At 42.7% G+C, this 13509-nt stretch overlaps 2 protein-coding genes across 7 annotated transcripts in view; one reads left to right on the top strand and one right to left on the bottom strand.

The window, feature by feature from the left end:
* IMMT (inner membrane mitochondrial protein) overlaps positions 1–13509 on the top strand; it is a 52528-nt gene that overhangs the window by 28689 nt on the left and 10330 nt on the right. For 2 of the 5 annotated variants that reach the window (XM_073342856.2, XM_073342854.2), the window contains exons 11-15: positions 1186–1200; positions 6738–6961; positions 8190–8321; positions 8776–8905; positions 9503–10473. In XM_073342856.2, coding sequence (XP_073198957.1) covers positions 1186–1200; positions 6738–6961; positions 8190–8321; positions 8776–8905; positions 9503–10110 — 1109 coding nt within the window. In that variant the 3' untranslated portion in view covers positions 10111–10473. Of the gene's footprint in view, positions 1–1185; positions 1201–1507; positions 1601–6737; positions 6962–8189; positions 8322–8775; positions 8906–9502; positions 10474–13509 lie in introns of those variants that run through there. The other 3 variants (XM_073342857.2, XM_073342855.2, XR_012158770.1) reach the window with 3 other exon arrangements.
* The window catches only part of PTCD3 (pentatricopeptide repeat domain 3), a 43493-nt gene continuing 39194 nt past the window's right edge, over positions 9211–13509 (bottom strand). For both annotated transcript variants that reach the window (XM_073342858.1, XM_073342860.2), the window contains one exon: positions 9211–12957. In XM_073342858.1, the coding sequence (XP_073198959.1) occupies positions 12906–12957 (52 nt within the window). In that variant the 3' untranslated portion in view covers positions 9211–12905. The remainder of the gene's footprint in view (positions 12958–13509) is intronic.

The following is a 13509-nucleotide window of genomic DNA, read 5'->3' as shown; positions in this document are numbered from 1 at the left end:
TCTACGTATTTGTGGACATAACATATTTGTGTATGTTACAGGTTGTGAATTAATATTAACTTAGTAGGATATAGCTGTGCTGAATCATGCTGCAGTAGTTCACCTTTTCTGTGATTTTCTGTGATTACTGCTTTTATTTTTAAGGAATTTGTAACAGCCATTAAAAAAAAACTTCACCTCAGGCCCAAAAATAGCATTCTAGGTCTTTGCAGATGGTAAACTGTTTTTGCCAAATTCTCTTCAAACAAACAAGAAAAGCTATTTTGAAAATAAGTTTAATAAAATTTTCCTTATTTCATTAATAAAGACAGTGATAAGAATAAATCTGTGAAATGTGAGCAGCCTTTTTAGATGTAAAAGGCTGTGTCTAGAAAAATGAACATATTGGAACTCATGGCTATGAATTGTAGCAGGTTCATTTTTCAGGTGTTTAGTTCTGCACTCTGTGTTAATTCTTGAAATTATTTCTTAGCTTTCATGCTCGGGCCCTGATCCTGCAAGTGACAATGCACTTCAGTTGGGCTCCTTGCAAGTGTAGATGTCCCACCTGCAAGCTGTTAATTGCAGGGCAAGGGCACAAAGAGGCCACATTCAGTTTGCGTTTTCTGGGGGAAATCTTCCCTGTGCTGGTCTGTCTTAAATTCCAGTCTTGAGAGAGCTTCATTTGAGCAAATAACAAGTTTAATGAACCATATTGCTGCTCATAATTAAATGTTTCAGAGTTGTATTCTGAAGTGTTTGTGTGTCGAGCAATAGGTATGTTGTGGAAACCTCTGCTCTGGAATAACGAAAACTGAAAGACTAACTTCAAAGTGTAATGCTGTGCTTCCCAATTAAAATTTGTAGTCCTTAGTCTTAAACATATTTTAGCTTAATCTGCACTGCTCCTTTGCTATGACTGTTAAAGCTCTAAAATCTGCATTTATGGATTTCGGAATGTGATTTTTAGAGGCTTTGATGTTGTGGGTTTAATGTTGGTAGTATGTAAAGGGACTTTAAAGAGCTTTAACAAAAAGAAAAAGCTGCCAGTCTAACTAAAAGACTCCCTATAATATGCTAGGCACTCTAAATACAAAGCTATGAGTGGTATGTTTTCATGTACATTTCTGCATGCTTTTACCAACTAATTGATTTGCTGTGTTAACTGTTCATTAATTTTTCCAAACCTTCCTCTTTCTGTTGCAGAGATAACTGATTTAGGTGAGTTACTGTAACTTTTTCTGCTCTTATGAATGTTATTTCTCAAGTCTCTTTCTGTGTTTGTGTTGTGCATTGCTTTACAACTAGGCAATATCAACTAGTGTTTAGTTGCTGCATTTATAAAATTTATTAGCGCTGAGGTTTACTTTGGAATACTTCCCATTTAGGTTCTGTGTGTAGTCTGGTTCTTGTCTGTTGTGCTTGTAAATCATACACTTGAAATAGTTTTGCTGCTCAGGTAACAGTTACTGTAAATACTAACAACTGCATGGTTAAATTCCTTACATGAATATTGGCATGTCACTAGGTATGCCCTTATGCTGATCCCAGATGATTGGGAGCACAGAACTGTGAACCAGAAAGTTTTGTGTCCTGCCATTGATTTGCTGGATAACCTTGGGTAAGCCATTTGGGCCTAAATTTTCCAGTGCCCACTAATTTTTAGTTCCTCAATTTTCCTATGCCCACCTTGAGCCTCATTTTGTAGAGGTTCTGAGCACCACCAGCACCGTTTAAAACTTGTAGATACTCAGCACCTCTGAAAACCAGGCCCTTGAGATCAAGTAGGGCCTGCAAAATGAGTGGATGCTTGAAAAATTTTGGCCTAAATGCACTGTAGATTCTTCACATTAGGAAAATGGTAAATTTATCAACTTGCTTAGTTTGATTTTAAAAACTCTGAACCAAAGCAGTTTGTACAAGGAGCTGGTTCCCTTGACATCTAACTTACACACAGTACAAGGAGTTACAAACAACGCTTCATCACAGGAGCAGCGCTTCTTCCTGCCACCTGTCCACGTCATACTAATCATTGATCAGCAGTCCTAAACTGGACTAAAAACTCCCCTTCGCAGCACATTCCCCCAAATAAAATCCCATGCCCAGCAGTATCAATTCCTCCTCCAGTGCCCACCGGAATGGATGGGCTTAGCAGCGCATGCTTGGCAGGTCAACAAGCAGGGCTGGCCCACAACATTTTGGCACCTGAGGCGGGGAGCTCAAATGACGCCCCCATGCCCCCTCGCTTGGGCCAAAACTTTGAAAGGTCTCAATTCTGCCTTCTTCCTGTTCTTCTCCTCTCATGGTACTGCTCTGCTGCCTATCCCAATAAAGGAGAACGAACAACTTAAAATGCTTTGTTCAAAAATTTTAAGTAACACTTAACTTTCAAACGCCTGAACAGCAAAGGTAACTTTTCTTGTCTGCATAGTAAACACTGGCATTTTTATCTGTTTGAATAATCAAAGTGGTGCTTTCCATGCCTTCGTGGTTGCAAAGATTTGAACTGCTTCCTGCTGAAGATCCGCAGTCTGGTCCAGTTCATGCTCTACTGAGATGGTTAGGCTGACCAGCCTCTCCTGTGTCACTGTGGAGCGTAGATGTGTTTTTATTAACTTCAGCTTGGAGAAGCTGCGTCCTCCACTGGCAACTGTTACAGGAAGTGTTAGGAGTGTGCGCAGAGCAACAAAAGCATTTGGAAAGAGGGTGGTCATCCTAGTTGTGCACATATATTCCAGAACAGCCTTTGGAGTTGATCCTGCTGATATGTATCTTGAAAGGGCTTTCAGTTCATCACCTAAATCACTTGCATCAATATTGCGAAAGTCATCATGTGTCAACACTGTCTCCAGTGCCCTGCATTGCTGGTGTAGGTGGTCTTCAGGTATAGTGAGGAGTTTTGGAATATCAGATATACCAAATATACTGCTGTGTTCCTTGAGCTGCAAGAAATGTTCTTCAACTGACTGTATGCACAATCTAGCACCTGGTTAAAGAATTCAACTTTGAATTGTTGTTTGGGGTCTCTTATGGGATTATCCTGTGCCTTGTAATCAAAATGTTGTCTTCTTCGGTGACTCTTGTATTCTTGAACGGGTGGGAAAATAGCTTCAGTGTGAAGTTCCTCTGCCAACTTCTGTGCACTCTTCAGAAAGTTTTGGAATCCCTCATCTGACCGGTAAGACTGTAGGTATGACTTTGCTTTGTCCAGTTGTTCCATTGCTCCAGATATATCAAGGTGAACATCTTGGAGTCTCTTGCTTACAACATTTATTTCAAACAGTATGTCATGCCACAACAGTAAGTCACACAGAAATTTGAAGTTATGTATGTTTCTGGTGATTCCATTTCCCTCTGCTACTGTTCTCCCATGAACAGTTCCCGTCAGAGCATTATCCTCCATAATGGCAACCATGGCATTATCTATCTTCCCAATATGGAGTTTGATAGGCTTTATCGCCTCCACTTGACTTTCCCACCGGGTGGCACTCAGTGGTTTCAGTGTCAGAGAGGCTGTTCCCAGATGTTGCTTCAAAATTTTCCATCCATGAGTTGATGCAGAGAAAAAATACATAGATGCTTTGAATTACATTAAAAAATTCAGGAGCCTCACTAGAAGCTGATGCTGCATCACTGACCACCAAGTTCAATGAATGAGAACTGCAGGGGACAAAAAAAGCTCGAGGGTTTAACTCTCGGATCTGTGTCTGCACTCCTCTGTTCTTTCCTCTCATGTTGGCACCATTATCGTACCCTGACCTCTCATGTCAGCTATCGCAATGCCTGTATCTTCCAGCTTTTTGAGAAGCACATTTGTCATACCAGCTCCTGTAGTATCATCAATGTCAATAAATGCTCGAAAATGCTCTCTGACAGACACCATTGCAGGGACATTTTCACTAGGTTCTGTTACAAAAACGCATCATTAAAGTAATTTGTTCTGTATGGCTGATGTCAGGTGTGCAGTCCAGAATAACAGAGTAATATCTTGCTGACTTCAGATCTGCCACAATCTTTCGTTTGACTTTTGTTGCCAGTAACTGTGTGATCTCATTTTGAATTGTTTTTCCAAGGTAGTGGTGTGTGTACATACCTTGGGTGGTGACTCTTCTTAGATGCTCCTGGAGTACAGCATCAAACTCGGCCATCAGTTCCACAATTTTAAGGAAGTTTCCATTGTTTGGCACATACAGCTGATCTGAAGTGCCACACAGTGCTAGGTTTTGGGTCGCAAGCATTCTCACAATGGCAATGAGCCTCTTCAGAACATTTTGCCAGTAAAGAGCCTCTGATGCAATCTTCTCTTGATGCTGATCATCTGTGGTGGCCTTTAACCTTAGTCTCATCTCAAGCTCTTTCCACCTATGGAATGCTGTCTGGTGACTTGCTGCCTTCTCATGGCATGCCAGATTTCTAGCCAAAATTTTACAGTCCTTTGTTCCTGTGGAACCTAATGTTGCTGGAACATTAGACTGGAAGAGTTTGCAACAAAAACAGTATGCAGCATTCTGGGTTTTTGAGTACATAAGCCATGGCCTCTCCACTTTGTCACCACTAGGGATTTCACGCCAATAATGTGTTGGATGGAAACTTCTATTTTCATTGTCTTTGGGGAACATGAAATTTTTCACTTGCTGTGGCCCATGCAGTAAGAGGAAGTCCCTCAGGCTACTGCTCAAGTGGGTCCCCAGTCCTGGATCATCTAGACTTAAGGAACTAAACTCAGCAGCAGCTATTCCTTGTGTCTCCACCATACTCTTCTCTGATCTACACTTTTCTTCAGGAATGTGCATGGTTACATCCATTTGAGATGGAGATATGGATGCTGCAGTAGCTGCCAGGTCACCTGCACACTGACTAACTGGAAGATCAGGCATCTCCTCGCCACTCACGTCCTCACTGGGGCCGGAAGGCTCACTGTGAACATTTGTGTCTATGTATCTCAGGAGAGCTCCTTCCTGCTTAGCTAGAAAAGCTTCCTTTGCTTGTTCTCTTTTTCTAAATGCTGCCCCAGAGGGGCGTTTTCTTCTTTCACTCATGACTGCTGTTCTGTGCCAGCTATAGTGGCTCTCAACACTCAGTTGAAGGGGACAATAAGCAGGCTGGTAGCAGGGCCTGGGTGAGGGAAGATATCAGCGTCTTAAGGGCCTAACTGTCTTCTACTACTTCAGTTGACTGCCTGTTCTCCTCAGGTGGGTTCAGGGAAGCAGCAAGAAACAGGAAGGTCTCTGAGAAGCTGGGGTTAATCAGTCCAGGCTCTTGGGGGTGCTAGAGAGGTACATAAGAGGCTCCTCCTCCTCTCTCTCCCTGCAGCTCCTGCTGCTTTCTGTTATTCCCTCTTCCCTTTTTCTCCTGCCTGCCTGTTATGTCTCTTGTGCCCTCCTTCCTCCAGCAGAGCACTCCCCCATCTCCGTGCATCTAGAGCAGAGAGAATCCATGTGCACCAGCAACAGGCACAATTTTCTACACTCTGGGTCCTAGTGGCTCCTCCCCCACAGTCTGGCATCTGAGGCGCCCACCTCAGTTTGCCTCATGGTAAGGCCAGCCCTGTCAACAAGCTTGGGCTATTTTGAACCAGGACTGGGAGAGAACATTCCAGAGGAAAAGGGGTCATCGCAGAGAATGCTCTGCTGGTAGCCCCATCTCTTCCCTACTGACAGCAAGGTGGTGCAGCTCAAGTATGCCTGCTAATCTTTACTGGGGCAGCCTGTGTTGGGGTGACTTTTTGTGTAGGATAGCCTGAGGCCAGGGGTTCATCCTTTTACGTGCTGGGGAGCATCCCTCTTTCCCCCATTTAACAGGTTGAGATCTCATTTCCTGGGCCATGTAGGGCTTCCTAGGTAAGAACCAACACCTTTAAGCTCCACCCAGAAGCCAATTGCAGACGTAGATCTTGGAGCACAAGTAAAATCTTCTCATGGTAAGATACTCTGCTTATCAAGCAGGTTGCTGCCTTCTGCACTGGCTGTAGCTTGGGAATGGGTTTGAGAGAGAGCCCTGTATAGCACACATTGTAGAAATCTGGTCCTGAGTGCCAAAGGTGGCCAGGTCTACATCCCAAAGAAAAGGCTGCAACCTTTGACCATATGCAGATATAGTTTTGATCTCTGCCACTGTTTGATCAACCAGACCCCCAGCTTGTGGACTCTGGTAACAGATGCTGGATAAAAACCTCAATCAGAGAAACTTGTATAATAGCTGCCAGTACTTTGACTTGCTCTCCTCTCACTCGCTGTCCCTGCTCGTCTTCTCAGGACTGAGCTTCAGCAAGCTCACTGTCATCCATATCTAGTCTCACCCAGACTTTTCACCTGCTTTACTCTACATCCCTTGAGGTGCTGTATGGCTTATTAGCACAGTAATAGCTGCATGGTGCTTTAAAAACCAATAAAAGGGCAGTTCTTGAGCTACGAGGAACTTACAGTTCTAAATTAGATTTAATGGTGGGGTGGAGAAGAATGGTGGGAAAAAGTCAAGGGGCTGGCAGGGTGGCAATTAAGAGTGAAATATTGTGAGATGAGCATTTTGGTAGCTCCTTCTTGTATTTAGTTAGTTTGTAGATGCTGTCCAGAAAGGCTTGGATGGGTGTCTGGGCAGGGAGAGGGGGAGAGTTAGTAAGGTACTAGTTGAGTATTAAATATGCCCAGTTTGTGACCTGAGGATGATCTTATTTCGTGCGTGTGCGCGCTGGGTAGCGCAAGTGGTGTGTCTGACTGTTTCTGCAGTGATCTATTTCTAATAAAACTTGTTCTCTCTAGCTGGTCAGCTGTCTACAGATGATTTAAATTCTCTCATTGCCCATGCTCATCGTCGTATTGACCAGCTCAACAGTGAACTGGCCGATCAGAGAGTGAGAGAACAGCAGCACATTGAGGCAGCCCTGGAAAAGCAAAAACTGGAAGATAAGAGAGCACTTGAGACAGCAGTGGCAAAAGCACTAGAGCACCGCAAAAGCGAGATCCAGATCGACCAGGACAAAAAGGTACAGTAAGCGTAGGGGAATTGGTCCTCCCATGCTGCTGCTTTCCAGTATGTTCTCTGCCTGCAGTGGAATTCACCAGTGAAGTCTGATATCTTCCAAGCCGCAAACTAATAGTGTGGCAGCTGGCTAGAAAACAAGAATATAGCTTTGGACATTGAGGCTTGATTCTCAAATGTGTGTGCAAATTAGGCTTGTAGGGTAAAACTTTCAACAGCCCGTGAGTCACTTAAGTACTTTTGAAAATGTTCCATGCAGTTGCATAGTCAGCCACAGCTATTACACACAAGTATTGGGTATTTGTATTCGTATATGGTCAGCAAGCTGTAGAGAGTGCTTGCAAACAGGACTTGAAATCTTGCATGTGTGCACTTCTGAAAAGCAGGGTGTAATCTTGGCTGTACTGAGGTAAACAGCAAAACTCCCATTAGCTTCAGTAGGGCCAAGATTTCACTCCCGGTTCTGGTTGTCCAAAGCTGCATTCTGATTGAGATCTTTGGATCCCCCCCAATTTGTTTTAATTTTGCTGTTTGCATCCAGGTTGTTGTGACATTTGAAGAAAAGGGAAAACCGTGGAAATCCCAATTGTTCAATGAACTAAAAATAACTAGTGACCAGGGCTAGCTTGAGTGAACAGTTCACTGACAGGAAGCTCAGTACAAGAAAGAACTAGAAGCCTACTGACTTCTCATGTGACTCATTATTGCAAAAAACATTCAGGGATTGGGAAAACATACAGCCACGCCTGAAATAAATGTGTCAAGTTTACAAGCAGCTAATCTGACACTATGTGTATAGCTTGAAATAAAATACTGGGGATAGAGGAGGGGAAAAAAAGTTAGAAGCATTTTAATTTGAGACCTGATGGGGGAAATTTTAGAATTTTTTTTATGTATACTTTTATCTGAGCAATTTTTATTTTTCATGCATGTCTAAAATTAAAAGCATGCACTGTTAACTGTCTAGCAAGTGTAATCACTGGTTACTAGCATTATGGGCTTTTAGCCATTAGAAAGACAAACCAACAGAGCAAGAGAACTTTCAAGGTGTCTCTAAAACACTGTTAATTTAAAAAATATAAAGTTGTATAGTCTCTTTATAAAAAGCTCAGTGATGTCAGGAATATGTCCTCAAGAAAATTATTGTTGGGTTAATTTTAAGTAACATCACTCTGGCTATCAGCAAGCAGTTGGGAGATGAAGGCTTATAGCTAGTGCCTGTTTATGTACAGATAGAAGAAGTCCGAGAAGTAATGGAGAGTGAAATGAGGACCCAGCTCCGCAGGCAGGCAGCTGCTCACACCGATCACCTGAGAGAGGTTCTTAAGATCCAAGAACAGGAACTCAAGCTGGAGTTTCAGCAGGTAAGAGAGGGGAGATCTATAATGAAATGGCCAGGGACTACATGGCATGGTATCTAGTTTACTGTGATAGCCTTGCGAGATGCATATCATGTAAGGGTCCCACTGGACAGCAGTCTTACAAACTTTAATTCAGGCCAATTATACTGAAAGGGGATAGAATACACAAACTCTTTGGTCACTTCAGGTTCTATTCCTTTTAATCTTTTTGATGGAAGAGAGGATTTGCTGATACTAAACAGCAAGTGCAATAGTATTTGGCCCTACTCTCAGGTTAGGGTGCCTGATTGCCGGGGCGATGTTGTATTTACTATAATATGCGTTTGTCTTTGGAAGGCATACAATAAACTGATCTGTGATATTGTGTTCTAAAGGGTATAATTTTGATCTCTCTCCATGAAGTATTTATGTATTTATTTACACTGGTACTAGATTTATGTTAGGTTTCTTGTTTCAGAGCTTGTCTGAGAAGCTCAATGAACAGGAAATGCAATTCAAACGCCTTACTCAGGAACAACTTGACAACTTCACTTTGGATATCAACACAGCCTATGCCCGGCTGAAAGGAATTGAGCAGGCAGTAGAGAGTGAGTACTGGAAAATGGGGCAGAAATGTTTTGTAATGACTGTGATGTATCAGAGCACAATCCAGACTAGTGGGGTACTGTATCAACCATGCACCCAAGATTGCAGAGTCTTACAATACCTTGCTGTAAAAAGAAAAGGAGTACTTGTGGCACCTTAGAGACTAACCAGTTTTTTTGAGCATAAGCTTTCGTGAGCTACAGCTCACTTCATCAATGAAGTGATGAAGCTGTAGCTCACGAAAGCTTATGCTCAAATAAACTGGTTAGTCTCTAAGGTGCCACAAGTACTCCTTTTCTTTTTGCGAATATAGACTAACACGGCTGCTACTCTGAATACCTTGCTGTCGTAGTTCCTGCCTAGGCTGCTCATAAACAGCCTTCTAGCATGCTGGCCATACCCTGTGTTCGTGTAACTGCAGACTGCCAGCTATACACTGGTTTTCACCAGGCTTGATTCTAGTGCAGGGTGACCCCAATATTTATTGGCCTATGAGGGTGCAGATCTTTATAGTTACTTTACCTTGATGTGGCAGTCTCTCTCTCACACACACGTCAATGTCAGTCTACAAAAACCTCCTCTCTGGGTTTATTCTGCAGGCCACGCAGTTGCTGAAGAAGAAGCCAGAAAGGCACATCAGTTGTGGCTTTCAGTTGAGGCTTTAAAATACAGTCTGAAGACGGCATCTGGGGACAGTCCCACTGAGCCACTGGAGTGCGCAGTTGAGGCCATCAAAGCCAATTGTTCTGACAATGCATTTACCGAAGCCTTAGTGGCAGCTCTCCCCCAAGAATCTTTGACCCGGGGAGTCTATAGTGAAGAAGCACTCAGGGCACGTTTCTGCACAGTCCAAAAACTGGCAAAAAGGGTGGCCATGATCGATGAAACCAGAAACAGCTTGTATCAGTACTTGCTCTCTTACCTACAGTCGCTTCTCCTGTTTCATCCTCCGCAACTGAAACCACCTGCTGAGCTCAGCCCTGAAGATCTGGACACATTTAAATTACTATCCTATGCTTCATATTGCATTGAACATGGAGATCTGGAGCTGGCAGCTAAATTTGTCAACCAGCTGAAAGGGGAGTCTAGGAGAGTGGCACAGGATTGGCTGACTGAAGCTCGAATGACCCTGGAAACGAAACAAGTAGTAGATATCCTGACTGCATATGCCAGTGCAGTGGGATTAGGAACAACTCAAATGGATTGATCTAAGCTAGGGATCTATACTATACTTGTGGAAGCAGCCTAAACAATTCTGCATTAAGTGCTGGGAAAAAATCAAATGATCTGTAAAGGGTTTGCAAACAAGGACCTTGGAAGGGGTAGAAATGAGTTGTCACAAACCACAGGTACCGTCCTGTTTCCGTGCACTGAGCTGACTCTCACCACCTGTTATATTTGTCTTGGTTTCAGTCGTTATCATGACAAACACCAGGATGCTTTCTCTGCAACTTGTGTAGCCATTTTCCAAGTTGTATTGATTTGGCTTGTGATCCAGCCAAAATGTTTGTAACCCACCATTATTGATTTGCCAGTTGGTGCCATTGAATAAAACAAGATGTAAAACCCATGTCTCTTCTATTATTCAATTCTCTTGCTTAAATCGGTTACCAAATAGCTGATAGAAACTTTCTGCATTTGCTCCTTGTTTGTATCTCATATGCACATAGGAGGAAGATGAGATTGCAGCATCCAGAGAAGATCATGCAAGGGTTGGTAGTGGTGGCCTGAAGCTGATGGTGGCAAATAGCTGCCACATCTCTTGGTAACTGTTAGTATATATTCTTGTTTTCAGGGTGTAGGAATTTCAATTTATACCATCACTAGCCCTTGCCTTTTACCCTACATAGTATAATTGCTGGTGCTATTTCTTGCAGTTGTATTTTAAATCCTTGTAGTGCCAGGTTAAGTGCATAATCTAGAATTAAAATATCTTCGTGCTTGGGCAATTACAAATACACATCCTCTCACTGTATAAGGAAATACTTTAATTTAGTAGTCTGTTAAACAGCATGGTCTGTAGTTAGGACAGGAAGTTTTCAGATGTGTGCATAGTATCATCATTGACAATGAATTGGTTTAACCAGAAAACATCTTGAAAAATATTTAAAACTCATTCTGTGCCTCTATCATGATAGATATATTAAGTATTGATCACACAAAAAACACATTCAGACTTGCAAGAAACTTCTGCTAGGTTTCCTGAATGCCTCCCTGTTCTGCATGTTTCGGGCTCATTAGTGGTAAGGAACTTTCCTCCCTGTTTCACTTTGAAGTGTAATGTTAATCTGGGTAGAATGTATCAGCTCTCTTTAACTTGCCTAGAACCAACCACATTCATCAGTATCTCATGCAAGGTGTCCTGCCAAACAAATGACTAATTTATTTACAAAACATACAACAGATATACATTTGCTTACTGTATTTCAATTCCAACATGGAAGATAGTGAAGTAGACCTGTTCAAGCCTTTATTTACCCTTATTCCATATGAACTAGTTAAAATATCAATTTTTCCTGTCATTTCTGGCATGTTTTATTATATATTTCTGCATGGTTAACTTTGCCTTGTGTTTTAGAATCAAAGAGCATAGAAGTGGGATATTTACTTAGAACAGATATCTACAACCCTATCACAATTAATTCACATCCCTATAATGTTAGCATTCCAATTCTCACCAGCAAAAATTGCTATTTACTGTCAGCTTCAAACATTTGGAAAGGCTTTTGTGGGCTTAGCAGTACTCCTAGAGGAAAATCCCAGTTACACTGATGGCTCTGTTTCAGTTTTATATGAACCTAAGACCAGTGGCTGAATAATACAGTAGGAATCTAAGCTACTACTGTAACACTCTAGCTCTAGCCTCATGGTTGACAGAGCCAAGCAAGTCTGGGTGACATGAAGGCCAGCCATTCCCTCCACTGGCTGAGAAAGTTGGAAACAACTGGTTAGTTCCTTGCACTATTTTTTTAGTCTAGCTGTAAATATGGCAATGGGAAGACAGGAAGAAAGAAAAGTTTCCCTCATTTTGCTTAGGCTAATTAAGTGTAATATGGCAGACACTCCTGTATTACTATGCTGGTAGCTATAGAAGTGATCAAAAGGATGTTACCTATGAAAATGATTGATTTGTGCCTTGAGGGTCTTCATACTACTCAACTGATCCTCTTCCATGAAAAGATGATTCATCTCAGAAGGCAGATTAAAAGACTGACAAACTCCCTCTTCCCACAGTGGAGCCTGCGAGGGTAAACTCTATCCTTTGGAGTGGGTGTGTTACAACAACATAATCCTCGTGATATCAGTTCAACAGAACCATTAAGCTCAAGGCAGCACTGCCTATGCATGCTAGAAGACAAGGTCGCAGTAGGCCTCTGCTGGAGGGTAGAAGCAGCATCTTTGAGTACACCAGCCATGTACATTTTAAGGTGAGAATCACACCCCCAGCTTGCAGGGTAGCTGGAGCCTTAGAGGCTCACAGTAGAGCAGCTGTCATAGCCCATTCCTGAACCCAAGAGGGGAGAGGTACCATAAGCAAGCCCCTGAAGGAGTCTTCATAGATCAGCTCCATTATGCTGCAGAGTAACTTAAACACTTTGACTGATTACACAGGGCTGGTAAGAATGTTTCATGTAACATGGTGAAACAGTAACTAAAGGCTGTTTAAATTCACAGACTAAGTCAATAGAAAACAGGTAATTGTCCCAGTAAGGCTCATGTGTCTCCTCTCTACCCCCTGGACAAGTCACTAGAGGAGCATTTACCAGGGAAGAACTTCCATTGTCTTTCCTAGCTGGCTTGAGGGTAGTAGTGGAAGGAGAGGTATCACTGCAAGCAGAAGAGTACAAGCCTCTTATTCCTAGCGTCCTTTGATCTGTCACGTCCAATGGAAGGAGAGATGTGAAATCATGTATGCAGCTTTCCAAAGCAGCCCCCACAGGCCCTCGTAGTGAGAAACTACTCCCATTCTTTGTTACACAGGGAAAGCTAGAGAAACGGGTCCTAGTCGCTGTCGCTATCACTGCTTTGGGAATCAGCATCTTCCAGCACATTCCTGGGGAGAAAAGGTGCAATTTAACTTGTGACACTGTTACACAAAGGACAGTTCAATGCCCACTAAGCTGCTTCCACCTATCCATACTCCTCCCTGGTAGATAGCTTGCTTCCAGAGGGAAATGAAGGAGACCACCCACTCGTAAGGCTCATTTTGTAGCAGGAGAAGCAGGCTGGAATAGGAGCCAGGCCAGATTGGGCCTCAAGAGGAATAATTTCAGTTCTGCAACGCAACTTTCAGAGTAAGGGTTTCCTTTCCTTTAGAGTGTTAAGGGTTACCCTGATTTTTAGCTGCTCCAGTAGTTTTTTCAGATAGAAGTCTTAGATAAAAGTGAGACATTTAAAAAGCAACATTCTAAGAAACTAATCTGACGAAGCCCACTGGAAGCATTATCTACTGGTAACGTCACTGAGCTGAGAGAAGACCGCATGTATTTTCAGATGTGGCTTGAGTGCCCAACTAGACACCATCCAGGCTTTGATTTTCCAAGGTTGGGTGCTCAGCACTACCCCATAAATGAGTTCCTTTTAAAGATGGTCTCACACTGGGCAC

Source organism: Lepidochelys kempii, chromosome 4 (assembly GCF_965140285.1).
Source record: "Lepidochelys kempii isolate rLepKem1 chromosome 4, rLepKem1.hap1, whole genome shotgun sequence".
Taxonomy (NCBI): Eukaryota; Metazoa; Chordata; order Testudines; family Cheloniidae; genus Lepidochelys; species Lepidochelys kempii.
This window is presented reverse-complemented; position numbering and strand designations above follow the sequence as displayed.